Here is a 27,190-nt window from a genome sequence, read left to right as displayed (position 1 = left end):
TTTGCTGCTAACACTCTATTCTAGGTTACTGTAAGCTGCCTTGCTTTATTGTTTCACATTCCACACTTGTGTCGCTGGATATGCTGCTTTTCTTAGAAAGCTATTTTTCATATCAAACTCAGTATAATGTCAGCTCAGCACCTTATTTATGCTATACCAATAACTCACTGGCTGTCTAACAGTGCAGGCACTACATTCATCTTTATGCACCCCACAATGCTGAAGCTACTGCTATACTAAATACATGCTTGTCTCAGCAACGTAACATTCATGCTTTTAGTGCATTTTACTCAGGCAGGTGGAGACAGCGAACACCAGAACTCCGTCTGTTAAAGCATATGAAGTGAGTAAGCGTTGTGTGAATGGCTACATGTAGGCTTGAAGTGCTGGCATTAGTTTAAACTGGCACATAACCAAGCGTTAGCAGAGTTTGGTTAATTATATTAGTCTTGGTTGTTGTATACAGAGGATGGCTGTGTCGTACTCACATCCTGACACGATTTCTTTTGGGATTTGTTGAACCTTGGAATGCTGATCTGTTTAGAAGTGTAAACGACTCATTAAAGAAAACGTGATGATAAAGAAAACTCAACAATTGCTAGAATACAGAAAGTACAAGATAAAGCAGGTATTGGTCAAATAGTCAAAAATAATGAAACCCTCGCATATATTAAGTACAGGAACGTGACAAAATGAAATATTTACCATCTTCTGCACTAAGTACTAATTCTCCTCTGGCATTATTTAGACTTCTTTCGTCTGTTAAGGAGGAAAAGACAACAGTTATTCAAAGGACATTTGCTCATTTAACTTTCTTTGCAGGGCTAAACAGATTTTTCTTTCTGATTCATCCATTCTTTTGGGAAACTGTGGTGCAGCTGTAAATTTCTTCCCCACATCAATAGAACAGTGAGGCAAAACACTTGCACACGTCATGGATTAGGGGACAAAACAGAACAAGTAAGCTCTGCAGTGGGTAAGGAATATATACCTGTTCATTCTCCTGGCAGCTTCAAATAAAGAAATGTGAACTACACATGCAGCCATGCTGGCAAACTGAATGTGATAAGCTGAAAGGTGCCGAATCCAATGTGACTTTACCATTAGGAGAAACATTTAGCCACCAGATGACGCTCTGCAGAAACTAAACCCAATCAGACAACTATTACCTGTTTTTTTAAGGGGTGAGTGTTAATTGGTATTTAAAAAATACTTTGTGGATTAAAAGTGACTGTGGTTTGCTCAGCCTATATGCTAAGGCAATGGCAAGGACGTATGCTCACTTGACGAGGCTGACGTAATGTCCTCTAGACTTTTGGAAGAAGACATGGGCTTTGGGGAAATTCTTCTCAGGGCCATCATAACAGGGTTATTCTCTTCATCAAAACCTGCCACAAATTAAAGAACATGAACTCTGCAAACATGTAAGGCTTGCATTGAAAGACTTTAGAGAGAGTTTGAGTAACTAATGCACTAAAGGAAAAGCGCAGGTGCTGACGCACTCTAATCTTATACTCCAATACGTCACGTCAGAAGAAAGCCTATAATTTCCAGAGCATATTTTGTAAATCTAATGAAATGCTACAATATCTAAAATACCCTTATGGACAATTTGTGTTCTAACAGCTCTATATGCCACATTTATGTTTTCCAAACTATTACTTCCAAGTTGTATTGATCTAAACAGCTGTGGTACTTATTACCCCCTGTTGTTATCAAACAGAATAAGAACTTAAGCTTCTGGGTCATTTTAAAATCCGTGGAATGACCCCCCTGCTAAAAGTATTTTAATAAAAACTAAAGAAAACTGAAAGACAGTTTTTCAAAAGTTTTTTTGTTGTACCACAAATGTAATTATTTTGTCTTCTACCGTTGAGGCCAAGGGGTATTAATTACCAACACTGTTCAGATCAGTAAAACAGATTCCTATGATTAAATCTGGCTGAAGAAACTTTTACCACCACCAATCAAAGATACACACCTTGCCCGTGCCATTTCCTTGCATAAGCAATAGGAGGATCTTTTAAATTAAAAGTAATATTACACGGACTATACCTGTAGATTTTAACTTTATGAAATAGGAGATGTTTCTAAATAAGTTTTTGTTTGTCCTGAATATAATCAGATATATATCAAACAAGCATTTTTTATTAACTTTGAATCACTACAAAATTAACTTAGTAGTACAGCTATGGCCACAGGTTTTGCATCACCTAGAATTTTAGGATGGAGACATAATTAAAAAAAAAAAAAACTGTTAGGTATTTTATCGTGTAATCAAAGAAACTACAAAATGATATTACAAAAGTCTACCGGAAGCCATAATAGTAGTAAAATATTTCATGTTAGATTTCAGAATGTCACATTTTTCATTAAGTACATGGAAAACTTCAAAGCGGTACTTAATTCAATATGTTAACGTAATGTTATTTAGCAGAGTTCATTCCACTTCATGAAGCAAAATAAGTTAATTCCATAGAGTGATGCAAAACGTTTGGCCATATCTGTACAAAATATGTGTTGGTTTATGGCCTGGCAAAGGATTTTTTTTTTAACTCAAGGAGAGTGCCCAAAACCCTGCATTGATTTAGAAAAACAAGACCATCAAAGCACCCAAATTATGCTCTTGTGGCAAAAGAGCAGAATCAAGTGATCGGCTCTTCATTAGAAGATGCCCAGTGAACAAAACCCTTCAAGACTCACTCTGGCCAGAGACCAGAAGTATTATTAAACATAATAATAAAAAACAGTGGAAATCACTCATTAGAATCACAAGTTAATAGTGTAGATTGTAATCAATAATTGCATTACAACCAATACAAAAACCTGCATCAGTGAATCATGTACTGATAAATATGATTCAGTTTTCATAATAATAATAATAATAATGTCACACCCGTAGAGACACTTCTGTGTCAATACATTGACTTGTTATCAGCAAATGTAAGAGTCTCAAAGGGTTTTTCGATAGATCTTATATTCATTAGATTATTTCTAATATGCATTTGAAATGTAGAAGCAGGGTTAACAGCACAAGGCTGGCTTTGAAATGATATATTTTGGTACTATCCATAATCCAGAAAGTGAAATAAGAAATGAACAAAGCTACCTTTTGTTTTTCACAGTTTTTTTTATAATGGCTGTGTAGTGCACATCACTAAAGAGGAAGTAGCGGGGTTCCAAAAAATATAGTGTTACACGTCCTCACGTGTTGCTACAACTGTTTAAATAACGTACCTGTTATTTTCCTTTGCATTGTTAGCATCCTGACAATTTTTTACGCTTATAACTTTAAAGTCTGTTTCAAAGCTTTTCAAAGTGTCCACCCCAGTGCACTGGGGTTTGAGATCTGTCCTCTAAATCAGGGCTTCCCAATCCTGGTCCTGGGGACCCCCTGTTGCTGCTGGTTTTCATTCCGACTGAGCTCGCAATTACTTAATGAGACCCTTAATTGAACTCATAATTTGCTTAATTAGACCTTTTTAATTGTGTTCAGCTCTTAAACAGTTGCAGATTTCAAGTTAGCTGCAACATTATAAGCATCTTGAACTCTGCAACTGTTTAAGATCTGAACACAATTAAAAAGGTCTAATTAAGCAAATTATCATTTCAACTAAGGGTCTCATTAACTAATTGGCAGCTCAGCTGGACTGAAAACCAGCAGACACAGGACCAGGGTTGGAAAACCCTGCTCTAAATCACTGCAGGAAGAGCAATAAAAAAAAACAAAAAAACATAACAAGTGCTCTGGCTTTTCTGTTCCGTACCACATCATGGATCATTACTGCTGTGTTACCTGTTTGACAATGTGGACAATAATCCTTACACTATCAGTGCACTAGAGTGGCCAACAGCTTTGAAACAGACTTTAAAGTTGTAAGTGTAAAATGTTGTCAGGATGTTAACAATGAAAAGAACAATTACAGGTACGTTATTTAAACAGTAACACGTGGGGACGTGGAACGCTATATTTTTCAGAACCCCGCTACTTACTCTTTAACACTGACATGCAAGGGGTTAGACAAAACAATGCTTGCAAGTATGACAGTGTTCGGGGAAAGTGTTTACATTTTTTGTCCAAACCCTGCATTGTGCTGAAATGAAAGATCTGTGAATGCACATGCTGGATAACTACAGTCAGATGCAAGTGAAATGTTCTATTTTATACACAGGCAGAGTAATGACTATATAACAAAAAGTAGTCTCCAACTATTTATATTATATTATCAATAAGGTGTCAAGACCAGGCTTCCAGACCCCTTTTCATTTCCGTTGAACCCTGCTTCCACCTAAATCATATCCGAAAATTATTTGATCAAATCACATACACACATTCTTCCCACTTTGAAAAAGAAACAAGAATTGTAACGCTCACAAGCGGAACTTCTGAAATGCTCAGTACCGGTATAGGACCTGGCGTAGTCAGACGCTGTGCCCCGGGATGAGCCTTCATCGTCTTCGCTCTCTCTGTGTTTGAAAGACTGCAGCACACCTGCTCTTGCTTGGCTTGGACAGTCCTCGCTTTTCACAGGTGTGCTAGACCTTAAAAAACTTGGAACCACATTCAGCTTGGGCTCAAGCTCCTCTGGGAGGTAAACACTGCTTTCATCTTGCGCCCTTTCCTTCCATTCTTTGGGATGATAAGCATCGTCACTTCGCTCAGAGATTCTCCTGGAACATGGCTCTTCTTTATAGGACATGCCTTCATCTCCCAAGGACAGCTCCGTACTCTGCATTGATGCCACGTCACTTTTCTTTTTCTCAGAAACCTCTGAAAGTGATCCTAGGGCATCATGATCTATGCTGGGAGGATGTGTTGATTTCTCCCCATATTCCACCACCTGTTCTTTCTTAGGTTCAGAAAGATCTCTGGGAATCTGGCATTGTTCCCCTCGAAAGGATTTGACCCGAATCTCTGCAGCTTCCGTGGGCAGAACTTTGGGGTAAAAACGGGGGTTTAATATCTTCTTTTCCTCTGTAGGGGACATCTGCTGTTGACGCAACAGGTCAACTGTTTCTTGAATCTTTGGCCCATGACTAGCGGGACTTTTGCTTTTTAGATCACCAGATGTATTGTCAGTGTCAGAGGATGCCATCGTTATGAGAGTTGGCCTGCCTAGGTCTTTAGGTCCTTTACTCCAGAAGTCCTTGAGGTTCCGGAATTGTGAGGGGCTGGTAGTGTGATCCTTATGTTCACCTTGCATTCTATCCTTCATTGTCTGAACTGTGAAAAGGGGCTTTTGATTGGAAACAGAGGATGCCCTGTATCTGTCAAAACCATGGTCAGGTTCACTGTCTTTCATCCTGAGATCTAACTCCGAGGTGGTAAATCTTTTACCTGACTGAGCTGAGCTGACTCCTGGACACTGTATTTGTTTGCTTCCAGATTCATCAGTTTCCTTGGCTTCCTTCTGTTTGACCACAATAATTTTGGGTTCACTTTTCTCCTTCTCCCAGAAGGACTTCAGGTTCCTTATTTTGCCAGTCTGGCTGTCCTCTTTGCTTGAGACGCTTTGTACAAGGGGTACTGGACTGCTTTGTTTTATATGTGCAGTATATTTTGACAAATACACTAAATCGTAATTATCCTTGCTTTTATCTTCGTCACTGGACTGCACTGTGTACACTTCCCCACCTAAATGAATGGATTTAGGGGTGATTGTGCTATTCTCTATGCAATCAACTTCTGTCAATGGTTTATTTTCTAGTGAAATGGAGTTCTTGCCTTCCTCGACTGGAGTAATGGTACTTTCATCATCGATATCAGAGTTGTCACAGTAGAATTTAGATGCATGTACGATTTCAGTCTGGTCCTCACTGGAGGCTGGTATAGCAAATGAAGTTCTCCATTGTAGGGAGGGAGTAGAAGATTCTTCAGCGTCCTTAACTCTATCATACGTGCCACCAGGTTCAGATTCTTCTTCTACGTCACATTCTTCAAATGAGAATGCTTCATATTGAACACCTTCATCCATTGATGGCTCTTCTGTTGGTTGATTAGGCCTCTCTATGTCAACCATGGACTGGATCATGTTGTATAGTGATGATGCATTGTTTGTCTTTACCTCAGGAATTACATGTTCTTCTACCACTGGTGTTTTTCTTGTGTAATCTTCTTTACTGGCTTTCATTTTCAAAGAAGACTGGTCCTCCATGTTTCTTTCAAGTGTTTCCCCGGAAGATTGTATCTCCCATGGTTGATCTGCCATCTCTATATTGGTCAGGGACTGGACCATGTTATACAGTGATTGTGCATCGCGTTTCTTCACCTCAGGAATAATATGTTCTTCTACTACTGGTGTGCTTCTTGTGTAATCCTCTGTCGTGGTTTTTACTTGGAAAGAAGACTGTTCCTCCACATTTCTTTCAAGTGTTTTACAGGATGATGGCTCCTCCCTCAGTTGACCTGCCATGTTTGTGTCCACAATGGACTGGACCATGTCAAATAGTGATGATGCCTCCCGTTTCTTTGTCTCAGGAATGATATCTTCTTCCACCACAGGCGACCTTCTTTTATAGTCTTCCTCAACATCCCCTTCAAAAGTTCTTGGAACGGTGGAAGAGTTGAGCGCGTTTGACTGTAGACTGCCAGGACGATGTTGGGAAAAGTTAGTGTTTACCTCGCCTCTCCTTTCGGAGGAAATGGCTTCAAAACGTGGGTCTAGATCAAGCTCTGGTTCTGCAAGGTTGGGTTCATACTCCCTTTCATCAACAGAAGACCTTAGTTTTTCAGTGCTCCTGCTGAACCACTCTAGGACTTTAGATATGGATTCGCTGGCCTCCCTGGTGAGATTCAAACTTTGTGTTTCAGGCTTGGGAGGCTTGGGTCTCTCATGGATTTGCACCCGATCGTTTACAGGCTTACCTTTCACAGCACTGACAGGCTGTAGACTGGACACCGGAGGGGATTCAGCATGATATTCATGTTGATCTGCAAAACAGACAAATTATATTTTTCATTTGCAACTTTTTTTTAATACTACATTAAGAATGACAACCACAACATTCAATCCCACTTCTATAAGAATCACCACTAAATGAAAATTTAAAAAAATCCTTTAAATCTTTTACCAAAGAACTGAAAGGATCTTGAGTCATTCCACCATTCACCATTAGTAAACTTGCCATGTATAGATGCATGTTATACGTGTATGAATGGTTAGTCATTTTTGGGTTAGTACACGGAATTATGGAAATCAACAAAAGCAGATGTTTGAAGTTTTTAGAGCTTTAGAATCTTATGCCAAGTGATTCAGCCAAAAAAAAAAAGTGAATGTTTTCCAAAATCATAAAAGAAACTTGTTACTGGTGTATGTGTTGTACTCACTGATTGAACATGGTCTTGAAGATCCTGTCCTAATACTTGCACCTGTAAGGACATGTAATGTCCAAGCTGCTATCTACCTCTGTATCATACATAATCAATCATACCTCTGTAGTAAAGCTACATGACTACACTGATGAGCACATTAGTATGCCTTTGAGCATGTAATAGAATTTCCAATATTCAGGATTGCTATAATTAAAGGATGATCAGTTCTGATTAATTGATTGATTGATTGATTGAATTCCACTTTTGCTTCTTAATTTGGTTTTAACTGGCTTACCAACAGTGATTTGGGGCGGATTTATTTCAGCTCTTGCCATTTCTGTCATTTCTCTCTTTCTCAGATTCTCACTTGTGTCCACCGCTCGATAATTATCTGTGAACCTATTACCGCTTGGTGCTTGCCACATGCTTTCCGGGAGGGGTGGACTTTGTTCCTTTGCGGTGAATGAAGCTGGCAGTGTGGTCTCTTCAAGTTGCTGAGGTTTATCAGTGGTTGAAAGGTGAACTTCGAGGGTTTCAGGAGCATGAGAAGTTGAAAAAGCTTTGCTTTGGAGCAACCCGTTGCCTTCAGGTCCGTCAACCGTCTTGGCATTGGCAGTTCTAGCAAATTCTGAATCTAGCAAGTCATGCTCCCCCATTTCTTTTCCGTCCACTAGCTGGGCTGCCCTTGAGGCATCCCTTTGACTGACTCCTGGGGAGAACCTCACTTGCTTTCTGTCAATAGAATTTTGGGAGAACCCCTCTGCGTTCTGCTCACTCGGGAGTGTCTTCTCAGCCACAGTTTCTGGGATGACACTTGGTGACATAATGCTCCTGTTTCTCTGGGGCTCCTGACTGCCGCCGCTGTTGAAACGATTGATTTCAGAGTCATTGGAGCTGGAGCTGGAATTGCGCTTCAAGATGCCTTTAGGAAGGCCAGTGGAGCTGTTCAGGTCGCTCCTATTTTGCTGTCTTTGTGAGGAGCTTTCATTGCCTAACTCTGAGTCCTGTGGTTCGTAAACTATGGTCCTCTTTTTAGGCACCGGAGCCTGTGCACCAATTCCTTGGGACAGCCTGAAATTCTCTGTAGTTGGTAAATCTATACTGGATTCAGTATCCCTGGGTGACGACAACTGGTCTGCAAAAACAGGGGGAACAATGTGGATGGATAAAACACAATGACAGGACATGTAAGGCACAAGACAGTACACAATGGGGTTCTTTGCTTTGGCATGAACATACCAACAGAATATAACCGGATACATAGAGTAACACCCAAGAGAGTGTTACCATGGACAGCAGGCAAGATGAAACTGCAGGAAGATGAGTATTGCATTATCTTGTAAGCACAGACTATAAGGGACTAAGTGTTAAGACTATGGTAAGGTCTTGAAAGCTTTGTTTGTGAAGATTAAAATGTGTTTGTGAAAATGTATTTATTACAACTAGATTACCAGACAAACCTTTTTGAGATGTAACATTTTGTTTGGTCTAGTTACTTTAAATTCTTGTAATTCTGGATATTATTTGTACAAAGATAGTAGATTGTTTGTTGGAGTTTACTCCAATTCCTACAACCAACGTCTAAATAAATTTCCTCAAAGAAACTTGTAGATAGTTTCAGGTTAAATGGGGAATATCTGAATTGTACGCACGGCCCAGGCTGGTCATGCATGTCAGCTTATCTGTCTTTGCAAAGTGGTACATGCCTTCTTGAGCATAATCTCTAAGCATTATTAGTAACAGCAATTGCATAACAAACTAAACACTACAGGCTAATGCATGGCACACTATTGACTTTTACACATAAGGCCTAGTTTGTTGTCTTGTTACATGGGATTTTAACATGTTAATGGACAAAGACCAAGAAAAAACGAATGAAGACCTGATCACACCTTAAGACCAGTTGCAATAGCTATGGTTTATGATGATGCCTTTGACTAAGGCACAGCTACTTGTTTGCCTGCATCTCTACTGAAGAACTGTTGCGTATATTTGGTATGGACATTTGCGAAAGCGTTTCAGATCTGATGCTTGTCTGTGCTTAACATGTAACGTGCTTAATATGAAACATGATAATATTATTTGAAACATGCAGTCATTCATGTGCATGGCAAGCCACAGGAAATTAAAACAAGCAAGTTATATGGTGTTTAGAAGCATAGAGCATGCTGCATTGGACACATATAGAAGAAAGCAAGGTTACTTACAGGCTTTTCAGTGAATCAGCTAACCACACTTACTTTTATTGCAAGGGATTCTTTCAGTATGTCTGCCAAGCTGTACGTTAATTTTATTTTTTTTTAACCTAAATGGGATCTTAAATACCTTGTTATGTTACACACTTGTTAAAAAGTCATAAAGTTCCAGGTTCTTCTAAAAACTTTGTTTTCTCTTCTGAATTTGAACCACAATGCATAGAATATACAGATCAAGTGCAAAATATAGAGTTTGGATCAGTTAAAATAATAAAGTAAAAATAACATCTTCAATGACCTGAATTGTGAATGATCAGGCATTGCAAACGCAGATTGATGAATATGGTAGTTGTTAAGGCTGGAATGAAGGGTGGGTATGGTAGTTCAACCCTTGTAAAATCCCCAGTTGCTGCTAGCAAACATGTTGAGGTGTTTTAATAGGCTGTGCAGGAATTGGATTGATTTGTTTCTGTCACCAGCAGCTCCCAGTAATCTTATATGTTGGAGGATCACCTGGAAAATTCACAAGGGTGGTAACTGGAAAAGTACCGGAGCCAGAGAACTAATACACAGACAAGGCTTTTTTTATTTCTGCCAATATTTTCTAGAAATAGGGATCCACTTCCCTTTAACACTGATGTTAAATTAACTTTACTTCGAATGGGATTTTCCCATAGCGCACAGTGCCACTACTGATTGAATTTTGTAACTGAACATGGGTCTTAAAGGGGAAGTTTTCTGTACACCCCTAGCTAGAAAATAGCCCGTCAATTCTCATGGCCCGATACGTGTGAGAATATGGTAAACAATAACGTATTCAGAATATGGTTGACACTTCATATTAAATTCCTGTATATTCTCAGAATATTCTTTAAATGGTTTATTTCAGCTTACAAGCATGTTTTGGAATATGAAATTGGCAGTAGTTTATAAATGCAAATCTTCACCTTTAGAAATTTGAAAGTAGGTCAATAAGTGTGCATGTGCATGACATATGCCACTGCCTGTATTGCGATGGCATTGTGAATTTTTATAGAATATTCCATGTGAATTATTAGGAATATGCAGAATTGCCAAATTCTGAATACTATAAATACATGACATCTCTTTATGTATTCTCAGAAACAGACTGCATGTATTCATACTGATAAGACAAGATTGAAGTCAGTATCAAGATCTGTTCAGTCACAATAAATCATAGTCAGACTATGTGCCCCCACCCCAGTCCCCTACACACACACACACACACACGCACGCACGCACGCACACACACACAGAAAGAACTACCAATATATACTGTTGCAAACCACAGGTAAGCCACCTAATAAAACGTTGCATTAAAAAAAAAACATACCAAACGTAATTTACAGTCCTCTACCACAGACTACAGTAAATACCACCGAGAAAGTAAAATGCCACGCAATTTATATGTGAATGTAGGGATTTAAGATCTCAAAATAGCAGTGCAAATGTACTTGTGTTTCATTTTCATAAGATAATAAAGACGTACATAAACTACCCCTTGTATACGCAGGCTGTTTCTGCGTTGTAGGTGCTGGCTTTTCTAATTGAAATGTAACTGCAGGATGACTACAGCACATCGTCATGTCATCTGGAATACATTTCTAACCCCACAGCTGCTATTTCTAGCAAAGCCGACAGTTTCAGTGGAAAGTCTATTGGTTTGGTAAAAATACAAATGCTAACTAAGGGTTTTCAATTCTGGCTTGCACAAATTAGAAAAAACAAAAATCTGAACCCAACACACACAAAAAAAAAAACATGGACCCACTTTCAATTACAGTGTAGTAAATTGGTATAAATAACTGCAAATGGCAGTTTTAAATCTTTAAATAGCGGAGCTTGGGAAAACAAATGGCAAACAGTGCACAGTAACTGCATATGAGTGCACAGGGCTGCAATCTGTATTAAGGGTTTCCAATATATAATGGTGCATCGAATGGGAAATGAAACTGCAGACTGCTTTATCTAAGCGCAGATTGATGGTATATTAGATTTAGTGAATGACGTAAATCAATTTACCCCCATTAGATGTCTCATGTGATGCCACTTTTCCGTTTGTTAATCTGCTGTCTCGTCCCTCGTTGAGGGCATCAGCTCTGACAGACGAATCGTTGAATGGATTTTGTCTTTGCTGAGAAAAAAATAAAAATAAAACAAAGATCAATTATATTGAAGCATCAAGACAGGACTAGCAACAATGCAGTAAGGGCTTCTTCAAGCATCACGAGGTGGTTCTTACCAGTTTAGCTTAGGTAAACACTGCTTTGATCAATTTAGGGTAAAAATACAGCTAATTGTGCTATACAGCAAAAGCGTGGTAAATCCAATATGTATATTTCCTTCTTACTTTCCTAATAAAAGAATCCCTGCTTAGTTTAGAGAAGATCCACAGTGGCACCATGCAGTACGTGACACTTACAACTGTCAGGTGTCAAAATAAGAACTCTTGAATAATGAGGGAATGTCTGTACCAAGTTTTTTCAATAGCTGCCGGAATCTAAACATGTGTGTCCTTTTGGGAGAACAGCTTGAAACGGCCCAAACCTTTACTGGGGACGGTGCTGCCTGTCTCAGTCTTTCTTGTTGGGTGGCATTGATCTCACTGGCAATGATGCTAAAACAAATAGAAGGAAAACAAATTCAGATCTTAAAGCTTTTCATTTATTTCAATGTATTTGCACTTTATTTTAATTGGAGTTTTTAACGTCACTGTGAACAACAAGCTTACTGAGATTTTAACAAGTAGAGATGTTCGTTTTCTTATTAATGGTCAGTAATCTGTTTTCTAAACAGTTTGAAGTGCTCTCCCAGCCCTTGCTCTTTCAAGTCACTACATATTAACTGACCATTAACGAAATGTTAACTAACAATGAAATACATCTGCTCAGAGTAAATCAACAAAAGAGCTCCAGGATAGAGCACTGGAATGTTTAGAAGTATGTCTATCTCCCCCACCCTTTCTGAGAACACAGCCCTTAGAAAGGTTTCCCACAGTAAAAACCTAGCAAAGAGTAATAAAACATAGTGAAAGCATGGTAAAGCAAAGGTATGCATTGTAAAGCATATCGAGGTATGGGTATATTATTAAACATGGCAAACCAGGTTTTATAAGGGGCATGAGAAAAACAACTGTCGTAAAGCAATCTACAGATATTAAAAGACGTGCTGACACTTAGCAGCACACTCAGAGTCAGCAGGTGTTCCTAGAGTGCTGCTGCTTTTAAGTCCTGGCTGCTGTAACACTGTACGTAACTCTATTACTGCTTGCATGCTGTTTGAGGTAGGTCTGCAATGAAATTCATGCATTTGACTCGTACTACTGCAGAAGCATGGCTCCTTGAGCCATGAAGAAAACTGGGTGTGGCCCTACTCTGAGATTATGACCAGCCTACGATTTCAATGAAAAGTGATAATTGAATCTGCATGATGATTGGGAGAGTTGTGAAAATATTATGAAAGATTACAAAAGTAGGATTTTAGCAAGTACACCTTCAATGCTCTGCACTCTACGCATTGGTAGAAATACAAAGCATCCATGCAAAAATTGACAGTACTGCAATTATGTGCCTCACAGTTTTAATGTATATTCAGTTAAAAGGAAAATAAAAGCATGTGAGTGCTTGTTTTTCTGTTTCAACTCATCGCTGACCTTTGAAGCAGCTTACAGTGCACTTGAAGCACATGGTACTCCTTTACATCTCGCTGATTCTAACACAGTAAACATGCTCATTTGTTCTGGCTTCATGAGAAATGTCCGCCCTTCCCCAATCTTAAACAAAAATGTGGCAGATTACCGAGATAGGAGCTGGGGCAGCCAGGACCCAAGCCGATAAAGAATGCACATTCAAGCTCCTCCTAATGAACAATGTGTTTGCAAGTAAAAAATAAAACAAGGGGAGAAGCTTTTTTCTTTTTCCTTTTGTTTTTTAAAGCTCCACATGTCAGCACTCATGCTGATTTCATATATGTGGTTATATAAACATGCTTTCGTTGCAGTTATTAAGGTCTGGCTCGGGTGCCTGGTTGCGTTTGGGGTGTATTTAAGATCTGTAAAGTATTTTCTATTTATAGGTTTCAGTGTTAAGAACTATCGATGAACCATCCATAAATTAAACACTGAACTATAAATGTACTACTGTACACAAACTTCTTAGTCTGGTATACAAAGATGTCAACAATTGTCTTTTTCAGTCAGTTCAGTAACTGATTTCTGGAAGATTCAGTTTTAGAACTTTCAGAACAGAATCCCTTCAGGTTCAGAGAGGGGCTGTTATTCAACAATGAATAATATTCTAGTTACATTTAGCTGCACACAGATTTTGAAATGTTTTTTTCTTCCCTTTTGGTTTGTTGTGGCTGTAGCGGTGCCATCAAATATCTTCTAAATATGTGGTGTTTTTTTTCTGCTAATCTGTCAAAAAATGCCTGAGTATGTTGACTCTACTTAATCTCTGTTTTACAGGCCTGTTGGCAGAATTGTGCTGACACGTGGGTGTGGTGCATGTGTGCTTCTGAGCTTTGAGAATCCTGTTTGGTGTTTTTTTTTTGCTAATCACACAGGTAAAGGCTCAAAATGATGTCATGAATGTTGTGTGGTATCACCTGTCTTCCCAGTAAAATGGAAAGTGTCTCTAAAGAAGATGCTGTGCAAGGTTACCTTAACTAAATATGCTACATGTCTTAAAACAATATTGACATTTGTTTAGTTGCCAAGGTGGAGTTTCATTTTTAAAAGGTCATATGTTTTACATTCTTGCATCTTGATTACGGGTGTCACTCCCTAAAACACCACCAATGTACTGGAAGCTCGATGCTATCATTGCCTATAATTCACATTATAAGCAGGGATGGAATTCAGACCCCTCTGCATGGCAGTTTTATCCATTCCAGATTTTACAATGAGATTTATGAGTATTGGTTAACCAGCTAATGAAGTTCACAGTAAAAGCAGGGATGATTCAAACTGCTACGGAATTGGCACTCTCTTTTCTGCAGCGAACCTGTGGAATTGTTTGTATACCTGTTGTTACTGCGTACCAAACACCCTCCATTACCACTTACAGTAATTGAAAATCATTTTGGCAAAATAGGATAGTATGTAAGGCAAGTGGGAAGGGGGTGGGTGGTGCATTGGTTGAATCCGCCAGTCTTAACTTACAGAACTACATTTTTTTTTTAAAGAATGCCTAAAACAATTCAGTGAAAGCTTTGTTAACGTGGCCCAGTGTATCAATATTAGCTAGTGCCACCAGTAAATGATTCCTTCATACTGTACCTATATCTATTCATATACATTTTAGGTGACAGTGTGACTAATTCTCAACCTGCTTCTCCCACACCTTTAGCAATGTGCTACCTTCATTCTCATGGCTGATTCTGTTATTTACTTAGCAGGAGTCACAGTATATGATCACTGAACATCCACACCTCAAATACACACACCTGAATAGAATGAAAAGCATGCTGGCGAGGAGGGAGGGAGCACCTAATATAATACAGTACAGTACAGCTGTAAATGTATTTCTTCTTTTTTCAGATTGTTTTCAGAACTGCTCTGAACTACTCAAGGCTCCTGTAAGAAGCTATAGATTCTAAAATGTACTTTTTTCCCTCTGGTGCTAGGCAACCGTGAGCCAGTTGACAAGAACCAGCGCCGGTATTAAATTGAACTGATTAACCAGGTGACAGAACTAAATTGGCTGGCTGACTGGCTATCCTGGTGGAAGGTCATTTTTTGTCTCAGCTTGCTCCAGTCACAATAAAGGCTTTGCCGCATTTCAAGTGTGGGTATCACTGTACTGTTTCTAGACAGAGTAGTAAAAGCCTGTTATTAATATTTTTCCTTTTGTCATCACACAGAAGCTCTGTCAGACTTCCCTTTCAGGCAACACAACCCAACAGTGATTAAGTATATTTTCTCATTATTGGGGGTTGGTCACCCAGGTTTAAACCGCTGATGTTTCACCTATGTATAAGGTAGCTCAAACTGTTGTATTCTGTAAACTGAAAACGGTCACTTAAGGCGAAGCAAAGACATCGATTCGCAGTTACTGGGTTTCATTACCTTTTATTTAAGAATCTCAGGACAAATTATCAGCTGTACCTTAGAGGAACCTTACAGAAAGCCCAAGTGATCTGCACACGCCTGATGTCTAGTGCCTGATGTCTAGTGCCTGATGTCTAGTGCCTGTGGGAGCTGAAGCAGTTTGAAGGCAGAGTGAACGACGCTGTTACCTCTCTTCACACTCCTCCTCTTCCGGCTCTTCTACCAGGCCTGTGAGCTCTGGAGGAATGAAGAGGTCCTTGTTCACACTGTTCGACCAGCTTGGCCTCTCGCCTCTGCTCTGGCTCAGCTCAACTGCAATGTCAGGACAGAGAGACACGCCAGCAACATTCACATAAGCCGTACTCGAAGATGCCTAAACAACCGCATCTACTAACTTCAAACACATATACAGTGCATCAGTTCCTGATCATAGACTACACATGTATGCACTGATATACACACAGTAAAATCACAAGGAAATTTTAAAATAGGTCACCGATTACGAGAAATAGGTAGTCAAAGTGGAAAAATGGTTGTACATTTCTTCTAATTATGACCTACACCCATGTCACATCTTTTTACAGTGAAGACTTTTTTGCATGTATTACTTGGATGGCTTAAAGAAAACCCCTTTAGCAATTTGAATCATGCACTATAAACACTTTAATCACTGGCCGGTCATTCTTTATTGCCAACAAACACAGAGGAACAGACCCAGCTGAAATGTTTCTCTTCAGCACCGAACACTTCAGCAACCTACTATCAAAGTTAATGTAAGGTTACTCAAGCTGGATTTCCGTACTGCTGGGTGAAGTTAAGTTATTTACATAACTATGAAAAAATGTGATTTTCCTTTTTTCTTTTAAAAGTTGCAGAGCTTGTCAGCGGTTTGCAAGGCCACTAAAAGTTGCCAAGCTTTAAAAACCAAGCAGCAGGGCGTTTACATTCCTGTGGCAGTACTGAATACGATTTCCAGTGCTAGGTTAGGACCCCTTTAGAGACAGGATATGCTGTAATGGTGTCCCAAACCTCTTTTCATATCTATATTGACCAGATCATTTACATTAAGGTAATTATTTATATTTGGTTCTATTTATGTCTGCCACTATTATGTACCATTTAGGTATGCTACTGCTCTTTTCTATTTAGATATTTCACTGTTCTGTTCTATTTAAGTATTCTAGTTCTATTCTACTGTTCTATTAGGTACGCCACTGTTCTTCTGTTCTGTGTCATTCATAAAAACAAGATGAAATATTGGCATGAACTGCCTAATGGACTGCATAATGCATTTCTAGTGTGTATTAATTTTCATAACCAACATTTATGACAGTGAAGGGTGAAATATCAAAGCTGATTCAAGCAGCTGAGTGCTGGTTTCGGGAAACAAACTTGGCTTGGAGCTAAAAGAGAGATTTAGAAAGCTAAACAGAAAAAGGCAGCTTGCCCGTGAGTCACTTCTTCAGCAGTTTCCTCACAGAAGCGTTGCATTTGCTGAAGTGAAGTGTTTAGTGTGGGCAGTGCGACTCTTACACAGCGTGACTGGCTTTTTCTTCCTCATTGACGCTCGGATGATGTCTGCTCCGTGTATTTTGTCTCTGTGCCTCTGCGACTTGGCTTCGTAAAACCACTCGCCTGACATATACTTCAGTTTGTTGTTGTCCTCTTCATTTTTCTGTAATTTCCTAGAATAAAGTGAAAAACAAATATCACATTTACCGAACTGGCAAGTTAACATAATCAGTGTGCGTGCACATACTGTACAAATAAACCCAGAAAATATAGTGTGCTTGTGGGCTGAAAGTGAGTTTATCAGTAATTTCACCAGGCATGCAAAATCACCCATTTAGAAATGACATTAAATACAGTTAATTCCTTAATAAAGTATGCGCTCAAAGACACACAAAATACATATAATAGATTGCCTAGTCATCAAATGCTGTTATTTGGGTGGGGGGGTGGGGGAGTGGGATTCAGTCATATTTTTATGAATAAAATAAAGTTTAATAGTCATTAACTTCGTTAACACAAGATGACTTCCACTAATGACTTCAATTTGTAACCTGGCACCAAAGATATAAAAACACTGTGCAGCAAACAATACTGTATCAGTGCTCTTGATGTGCGTGTGGCGGTTGATGTTCAACCCATATGAGCTGTGGCGATGTTGTCACACTTAACACTCATTTGGGTCACGTTTAAAAAAAAGAATCCTGATTGACGTAACAGGACTGCATTTACATGGGCAAGATGTAAGAAATACATAACACATGTTTGTTTGTTTTTATGTATGTGTGCAAAGCTGGGTCTACAGACTGTGTTGCACAACATGGTGCACAACCAAGTTTGCAGGAAATCACACACAGTGCCACATCTGCCCCCTGCTTGCACATAGCAGGCAGCTGAAAAACCAGATAACGTGCTGGAAGAGCTAATCAGTAAGAGGATAAGTGCATTCACACAGGATTTCCTAGGACCTTATTAGTACGGGTGTTGCTTGTTTTCATGTTTTAATAAATTACAGGAAATAAACTTACATCAGAATCAAACATTAGGGCCATGGTATTTGCGTGCCCGATACACGTACATGACTATCCCAACTCCAATAACCTATCCAACTTGCCATGACACTGTATACCCTAAAGAGGAATTTATTGTGCAGCAGTGTGGAGTAGTGGTTAGGGCTCTGGACTCTTGACCGGAGAGTCGTGGGTTCAATCTCCGTGGAGGACACTGCTGCTGTACCCTTGAGCAAGGTACTTTACCCAGATTGCTCCAGTAAAAACCCAGCTGTATAAATGGGTAATTGTATGTAAAAATAATGTGTAAAAAATAATGTCATTAAATGTAAAAAATAATGTGATATCTTGTAACAATTGTAAGTCGTCCTGGATAAGGGCGTCTGCTAAGAAATAAATAATAATAATAATAATAATAATATTGAAGGAATTTCTTCTGGTTGATTTGAAAGCAAAAATCCATGAAATGCTGCTGCTCTGCATTGCTACTGCATTGCTATTGCTAAATGTATCAAACAAATCCACTGAGAACAACAAAGCAAAGACTGGGATCAACAATCAGCCCCTAGTTTATAAGAATAAGTTAAAATAATTATCCCCGAGTAAAAAAATGTCCAATTCTATAAAGAATAAAGGGGACATGAAAGAGAAAACAATGAGAGAGGGAAGTCATAACTAACCAAAGACAAAGCCGCATGATTTTCCTTTATGTATTGTTTATTTTGGCAATGCCCACAGAGTCGTCTAGTTTTCTGTTTGCCCAGGTCAAAAACCATACTGTATATTTTCGGAAGTTGTTTTCTGGGCATGTAATTATTTAAATGCATTTTCAATTCACATGACAAAAAAAATAATAATATTCCAGTCCACTACAATACCTCCTTGCGATCTCAAAGCCACTACACAGAACTGTAGCTGATATGGAATACCATCATAGAATCACCATGTTCTGTTTTTTAGGTCTCTGTACAAGACTCCTAAAATCCTTAAAGCTAAGCATCTTATTTAACCAGGAGCTGTCTAAAACAGAACCCACTCCAGCAGTCTGAGAGTTAACCCAAAAGAATGAGAGAAACTCTGTTGGTCATGTGAAGAAAGGTTAGTGCACAATTGTGAGAGGCCATGATGAATCTGTTTAACGCTAGTGTGAGTGAGCCCTTTATTGCATGAAAGTCATGTGATCTCCTTACGTGTGAAAGACATAAGGCAGCGCGTTGCCTTCATTGTATATTCAACGCTACGTTAAAAAAGATTAAATCCGTAATTATCGATCAGTAATGCATATTTCATTTGATAAAGTAACACATTGGGTATGTTTGCCACAGTGAAGTAGGCAATTTGCCTTCATAGTACAAATGGCTTAGAAGTCAAAGCTGTTGATTGTCAAAGCTGCTTATGTTTTACTTTATACCACAAGCGTGGGTATATCTAGCATGGGATACATTTTTGTTACTCCACTTAAGTGGAATAACATGCTTACCAGGACTCGTTTTGAATGTGTCTTTGCTTACATTCCAGTCCAGTGGAGTGCTGCTGACATTCAGGACAGAGCTGAGCTTTGGTAGTACAAACAATACTGCCAGCGATATGTGTTTTATAACAGCTTTAAAATTCACTATCCTCTATATACTTTCTGGGTAATGCGTTTACTGCATTTGGTATTCAGCACTGTGTTTCGCACAGCTTACAGAACGCGGGTATCGCTGTGATACTCACTTGATTCGATCTTCTTCCGCCTGCTTCAACGCTGCATCCCTCTTCAGCACCGTCATTATCATCTCCTGCTCCTCCTCCGTCAGATAACTCAAGTCAATCATCTTGGCTCCTTTTTCAAAAACTATCCAAACCCAACAGCAATGTTTACCAAAAGAAAAAAAAAAAAAAAAGTAATAAAAAAAAATGAATGCCTAATCACTAACAGTATGAATGAAAAATAAAACTCGTTGTGAATATGCCGTTTTTTAATAATAATGATTAGCCTGGGTGCTAGGAGGACCTCAAGCTAATGGGGAGGATTGGGTATGTGACCCCGCAATGTACTGTATGCCCCTATTCCATTCAGCATGCAGGTCACATGATCCATCCAGGGGGTCTCCGGCTGGCATCTGGGGTGTTGTGGAAGGGGCACAGCAGCAGCATACAGTATCTGCAAACAGGGAAACAGTTTAGTTCAGTTCTAACCAAACCTGCAGTTATCTCTCAGTGGTGTGCAACTGCATGGTACAGTCCAGTATGGTTTCTTGGTTTTGTATTCTCTCAATTAGCTCACATTCCTGGGCACTTTTATTTCATTAAATGAACGCCCAGTTTTGGGCACTCGCTTAAAAACAAAAGAAAAAAAAACTGGTAATATTTTAAAATCATGGCTGCAAAGCTACATCCACAACTTGCTATTTAAATAGTCTTGAATTTGTTTATTATCTAAATAGACAGAAAACTCACTGAAAAGAAACTTAAGGCACATTTATGTAGTTACTCTTATCAAAGTATACTGGCAATGTAAAATACATGTTCTTATGGGTAAAATCATTCAAGAACATCCAGATGTGGGGTATAAGTGATTCAAATCAACCCCAAAGTCCAGTAGAAAAACACTGGGAAAAAATCAGATTCTCTTATTTCCTTACAGTAGTGGCAAGGCTGTAATAAAAAAAGCTGTACATGCCTGTAGTTTATGTAGATTACCAGTGCTATTAAATCAAACTGGTTCACTCCTGCTAATCCTGCCTCGGTATTACAGGGGGGGAAGGAAATGAGCGTCTACTTGTAACAGGTTTCAAACAGCATTGAAAAGTCTTGAAAAAAAAGGGTAAAGAAGGATTTGACTGAAGCACACACTTTGTAAAATAGTACACATAACCCCTGACCCAAGTCACTACTGTACCTCAAACATGAAGGCTCAGATCAAAGGGAAAGTAGAAATTCAGAACAGAAATCAGGGTCTCCTCACTCTATAGAGTGTAATAAAAAGCATGAATTTATTATTAATAATAACAATAATAAAACACTATCCGAAAATAGACCTTAAAACTGTCCAGAGTAACCAGGCTTGTTAATAAAGATGTCTTGGGAGACAACAATATAATGCCCTAACCAATGTTTCTTTATACTTTAACTGTACCCTTATATAAATTCACTACGGTCTACCACGGTAAGAGCAAAGTGGAGGCATGGTAAAGCACAGGTACACATATCAAATCACACACAGGTATGGTAAATCACAGTAAAACCCACGGTTAACCATGGTAAAGCACAATAAATGCATGGGGGAAAAAACACAGTAAACTGGAAAGGGAAACTGCATAGTAATGTATGCGTGTGACAAATATAAGAGTCGACGCCATCAAAATAAATCAGATTTGTTACAGGCTTAACTAGTAACTAAGAAATGTGCTAATGCACCTAATTTCATGCTTGAGGAAGCCAACCCAGCTGAAGCGTGGCAGTGTTAACTACTAACCTATTTTCCGTCTCAGGATTTATTTGTGGATTTCGGTCCCTATTTAACAAAGCTGTTTACTCCAGGGGGAACAGGAGTTTCTTCTGAAAGGAAAACGCCTCAGCTGTGTCACAAAACACAGTTAGGAGTGCTATAGAGCAAGTCAGGGAGCGGCAGTGCACAGTACTTGTGCTTATTTTGACTACCTATTAACGTTCTAAGGTTAATACTGCAGGCCACATCTTTATTAAACCTGTGGTGTCAGACGGCAACAGTGTTTTGACTATTAACTGCTGAGTGACATCAGAGGGCAAAAGTTCTTTGACTATTGGCCAGTTTGGGGGCAATAGCACAAACTTTTGTTGGCCATGCACCCTAGAAAATAGCGTTGCAAGTTTCAAGGGTTTAATAATATGTACTGCTGTATGCTGTAGGAATATACTGGTTTGGGGTACATTTCCCTGCTACAGTGTTATTTACACCTTACACTGTAATTTGGAAGACAATTTATGGGAGAAAATTGTAGGCTTACGTACTAGACCTTTGAGGAAGCTAAAGTTTGGTGTAAGATTTACTGCTGTGTGCTCTTTTGGGTAAGTGAATTCCCTTGCAAGCATTTCAGAGACATTCTCTGCAAAAAAGCAAAGGTGTGGTTATGAATAATTACACAGGTGGGGGGGGGGGGGGGGCTAGGGTTACGACAGGGTTCGCTCAGCTTGGGCAATAGAAATGATTTGCATGCAGGGCAGGAGTATAAAGAAGGGGATACTGTATTGTAACACTGTAACACCATCAAAATCTATTGTTTCCTTCAGCAGCAGCAGCCAGTGACTCTGCAAAAGGTATCGAGTTACCTGTCACAGAAGAGCCTTCCGCATTCCAGTGTTCTTACTCATTTTTAAACAGGCACTGGATTGGCATAGGAATGCACACACACTTTGTTTCTATTACATGGGCTTTGTAGCAATGCAGGGCTCGTCCTACATGTTATAAGCAGTAAGTGATTTGATCAATGTTCACCCCTCCGGGGATAAGTCAGCCCTTGGATTTTATTACAGCGTTTTAAAGCACTAGTTCATGCTCCTGGATTTCATGGCTCATCTGTTTTTAGGGTTAATCTCGACACAGCTGTAAATACAGTACTGCTGCAATTCAGGGTGATTCCCCACTCCTGTAAAATGCCAGGTACAGGTTGATCAAATCAACCCCTAAGTATCTTTCTTACATTTGGTGAAAGGCTGCCATTACTATACAGCACTGTTACTTTAATCTGATGGAACTACTCATGCTGTTCTGTGAAATCAGCATTTTAGGCCCTATATTGATGCAAGTGCAAAAAGCAAAGGAAACTTTTCTAAAAAGACTAAATTGTTTCAAGCAAGAACTAAACAGTTAAACTTGTTCTAGAAAAACTGCCTTTATATTTTGCACCTCCTTTGCTACCCTGGATGCACGCACACAATGTTGTTTGCTGTGTTTCCAGTCCTGACAGGTATACCAGGCAATTATTCCTACTTCCAACTCTGGGGAAATTACCACAACCAAGCCCCATCTCTGAGTTAATTCCCCAGCTTTACCAACAAACCAGAAGCCAATTCACTTTTTAGGGTGGATGACTAACTTTGCCTGCATGATAATAAAAAAAAATCTGTCTTTGTAAGCACACTGACCAGCATAAGCCAAGAACAAGCCCTTTTATGGGCAGACAATCTCCCATTCAGAAACCCGTCATTGACACCACATCCCTGAAGAGAGCAGGGAAGAAGAGTCTGAACATTGTTACACAGCTCTACACAGTTCAAAACAAACCCCAATGAAATTACTTAAAAAGCACTGGCACTGCTTTTGAAGCATGAGCTATGCTAAACTTACCACATATCCCATACTACATTATATATATATATATATATATATATATATATATATATATATATATATATATATATATATATATATATATATTATTTTTTAAGTTTTATATTCTGACCTACTTAGGGTGTCGCTACAAATGACATGTTTATTAATTGAATGTACTGTAGTTGTTGCCGACTGCTACATGTGTCGCTGTCTGGGAAAGAACAAACCTAACAATGCTTCACCGTGACTGTGCCCTCTTATTCTTTATAAACACAATTGCGATTTAAAATGGTTGCTTTTATGCAAATGAATGGATCAGATACTGAAAGGGGTTCATATCAGCAGGAAATGATGCAACCAACTGTATTGTAAACCCAACCCCTTTCCGATCCAATGCAAATATTTAAGGAATAGTCTGTGGACCGGTGATAAAAAATAAATCTGTCTGTAATTATGAGTAAGTCTCTGTTGACAGTTTGTATTGATGCAGACTCATGCATTTAATTTTTTGTCTTTCTTTTTGTTGGAATAGGTCCTCTGGGGAGTTTCTCAGCTTTCTAAATGTTTTCCTTCCCAAGGATATTTCTGGGCATGAAACTGTGAGCATTCGTCTAGTAGTAGAATCTTTGCAACTGTCCACAGTGAAAACAGGATCACCCTGCTTAAAGCCTTAGATTAGATAACAGCATGGAGCCGGTGGTCAATAATCCCCGGTGATTGAATATAACTTGTGACACAATGCTGTCAGTTGACTATCAGAAGACATTTGAATCGTGTGCCTTGTAAACATTTGATTGAGATTCCCACATAAAGGCTCCTTGTGCTGCAATCGAATTATTCTGACTTCACTCATGTACCAGGAACTTTAGTACAAAACAGCCTTTTTTTTTACTGTTGTTTTCTTTTTATTTTTTTTTAACAAAATAAACTTTAAAAACCCATAACACTGCTTTGCCTGTCACGGCAATCCATAAATCAGTTAAGTAAAAGACCTAAAATGTTTTTTCTGGAAATCGTATTTACCGCAAACTAGAATGACATCGTTGTGAGCCTCTGGGGAGAGAGGATGATTTATATTATTCCCCTCAGGGTTACAGCATCCTTTGTTTCCATACTGGGTGAAATCTACTGTCTCACTAGAGGTGATTCTCCCTGAGTAATCTCTTTACAGTAATTCCGGTTAGGTAATGTGCTTTGTACATTTGTACCGACTATTACCAGCTATGTATTTTTTCCCCCATTTTCTGCTTGATGCCATTCTCCTACTTTATTTTGATAATCTGTGTTATGAGATTTGCTTCTTCTGTGTTGAGCCTATTCACAGAGCATTAGCATGTGAGTTATATAAAGAGTTCTTGAGGTTTCAAAAAATTACGAAAAGGAGTGTCCTATTGTTTGTGACTGTACAAGAACAATGGAGCAGTTTCAGAAGTAATGGATGGCATATGATATTAAAACATTACTAATTAACTGGTCTGTATTGTCTGTGCTTGAGGTACTGTATCTTGCCTTTATGTGACTTTTAAAGTTTTCAGTGCATTGAGTTTCTGTGAAAGGTGCTTTCAAGACAAAAAACATTCAACGGGGTGTGAAGTCTCAATGCAAGCTAAAAAAACGCACACACTTTCAAGAATATACAGTAGAGGGTTATGAAATACAGCAGTGCGCACAGTGTGGTGTAAGGAGAGCAAATATTGACCTTTCTGAAGTTATCGTGCTTTGTTGGTTTTGACATTGTACTTATTCAAGAGGAACACAAAGCCTGTCAGTACCACTTGTTGACAGAAAAGGAGGAGCCCCATATATTTTCATGGCAGCCTCAACCTTTTATCATGCATTACTGTTCTTCAGACCCCACACGTATCATTCTTCACAGCTCAGGTATTTTGTACTCTAACTACACCAAGTAATGCATGTGCTTTCTGTATTTCTTTTTTTAATAACTACAGTAGTTCCTTTACCCTTATATTGTGCAGTATAAGCAACCTGCCCCCTCCCCCCAGGCATCAATTATATCTGCAATTATCACATTTAAATCACCATGAACAGTTTATGATTAATCTAATGAATTCAATTAAACCTTTCATTTACAGTACAACTGTACATGAAAAAAAAAACTTTCAAAGTATGAATTTTCATGACATACTGTAGCATGTGATAATGTACATTATGTGTGGGTTAATGAGTGATATCGCATCACTCTTTCCAGGGATGGAAATAAGACTCCCATTGCATGGCAATTTAATCCATTCCTGGTTTTACCATGAATTTAATAAGACACACCTGAGCTTGTTACCTATACACGGTGGCTAATCAAGCTTGTAGTAAAACCTTGAATGGTTGAAACTGCTATGCAATAGGAGTCTTATTTCCATCCCTGACTTTCACACACAGCTTTCTATAAAGGTGAGCTGTGCAAAGGGGTAAGGAAACAAGAAAAGCATCTTGTTGTATTGTGTTGAAAAAGACTCAAGATGATAAAACCTTTTTTATTTTTACAATTTCTCCAAAAAGCACAAAAATGAAGCTGCTGTATCCTGATTGAACACCAAGCGCTAAGAGCAAGCACATATTTATGAGCAGCTCACTGTTTGAAAATGCCTCACGCTGTCTAAAAGCACAGATTTACAGACGTTAGAACCAACACTGGCCAACTTATCTGGTGCCGAGATGAAAGCACAAAGCAAGCATCCCTGTGGGCATGATGCAAGAGAAATGACACCTGTTCATATAGCCAGATGTGATGGAACATGGCTGAGAGAATCATAGGTTCAGTGACAATGTGAAGTTGCCTTTACAATCCGAAGCTTCCATCTTAAACAATTTGGAGACACAGAAGCAGCAGCAGCAGCAGCAGAGGGATATGCAGTACAAAAATATAAACTCCTTCCAAAGGGATGCTTACAAGGAAGGACTCTGGAGATGAGAAGTTCTACTGTTATCTTACGAAGCTTCAATCACTGCTTAAGATTTTAAAAACAGATCACAAAAAATGAGGGTTTGTATCTGGATTTAGGCGAATCTCTCTCTCTACAACAGACACAAATAGATACACCTTCTGTAGGTACTGTAGCACACACTGTCGTTTAAATGGGCTTGCACTCACAGTATTATATATATTCCATTGAGCCAAGAATGGGACTCCCATGTGTTTAATCCATGTCTGTCTGTAATAATATTTCAAATGTAAACAGATATTGTAATAATTTAAGAGGTGTTTAGATTAGGGGTAGGCAACCTTGACTCTTCCATTGCAGTCCACAACAGGACTTTGTTTCAGACAGTTCCTTCATTATTTAAAGTCTTGCAGGGGTACAGAATAGAAGAGCAAAGGTTCTCTGAACAAAACCTGAGTACCCATAAACAAGGCACACAATCCCACGCTATACAAACATCATTAAAATGAACGCAAGGTCTACAGTATAAAGGTCCCAAAAGGTAAACAGTTCCAGTAATGTTCTACTTGTCAGCACGGTTTACAAACGCATTTTTATTATCTGTTATCCTATTCTGTCCAGAAACAAAGAAGGCAAGTAATTAAAGGCAGAGAGAAATGAGCAAACACAGCAGCGCTTGCAAATCTCATGATAACCAAATGAGTGGGTTTGACTTTGGCTGCACAAAAATAGCTGATCAAAAGAGACCTGTTTTACACATAGGTGTTCCCAGTAACTGATACAACACAAGGGTTTGCTAAGCCTTGTATGTGCACATGCTCTACACGTCAGTATCGTTACAAATCCCTGCAGGTATATTTTTAAAAGGTTTCTCAAGTCCATTCTTGACCTTCATAGCTCA

General features: G+C 38.9%; 1 protein-coding gene across 6 annotated transcripts in view; it reads right to left on the bottom strand.

Moving 5' to 3' along the window:
• LOC117405532 (synaptotagmin-like protein 2) overlaps positions 1-27,190 on the bottom strand; it is a 39,760-nt gene that overhangs the window by 7,413 nt on the left and 5,157 nt on the right. For 2 of the 6 annotated variants that reach the window (XM_059028227.1, XM_059028231.1), the window contains exons 2-11: positions 19,813-20,242; positions 17,111-17,262; positions 15,766-15,889; positions 12,076-12,145; positions 11,551-11,662; positions 7,608-8,447; positions 4,376-6,931; positions 1,284-1,388; positions 706-759; positions 489-536 (exon numbers count right to left, since the gene is read on the bottom strand). In XM_059028227.1, the coding sequence (XP_058884210.1) occupies positions 489-536; positions 706-759; positions 1,284-1,388; positions 4,376-6,931; positions 7,608-8,447; positions 11,551-11,662; positions 12,076-12,145; positions 15,766-15,889; positions 17,111-17,262; positions 19,813-19,913 (4,162 nt within the window). In that variant the 5' untranslated portion in view covers positions 19,914-20,242. The remainder of the gene's footprint in view (positions 1-488; positions 537-705; positions 760-1,283; positions 1,389-4,375; positions 6,932-7,607; positions 8,448-11,550; positions 11,663-12,075; positions 12,146-15,765; positions 15,890-17,110; positions 17,263-19,812; positions 20,243-27,190) is intronic. The other 4 variants (XM_059028229.1, XM_059028230.1, XM_059028228.1 and 1 more) reach the window with 3 other exon arrangements.

The sequence above is a fragment of the Acipenser ruthenus genome, chromosome 8 (assembly GCF_902713425.1).
Source record: "Acipenser ruthenus chromosome 8, fAciRut3.2 maternal haplotype, whole genome shotgun sequence".
NCBI lineage: Eukaryota > Metazoa > Chordata > Actinopteri > Acipenseriformes > Acipenseridae > Acipenser > Acipenser ruthenus.
This window is presented reverse-complemented; position numbering and strand designations above follow the sequence as displayed.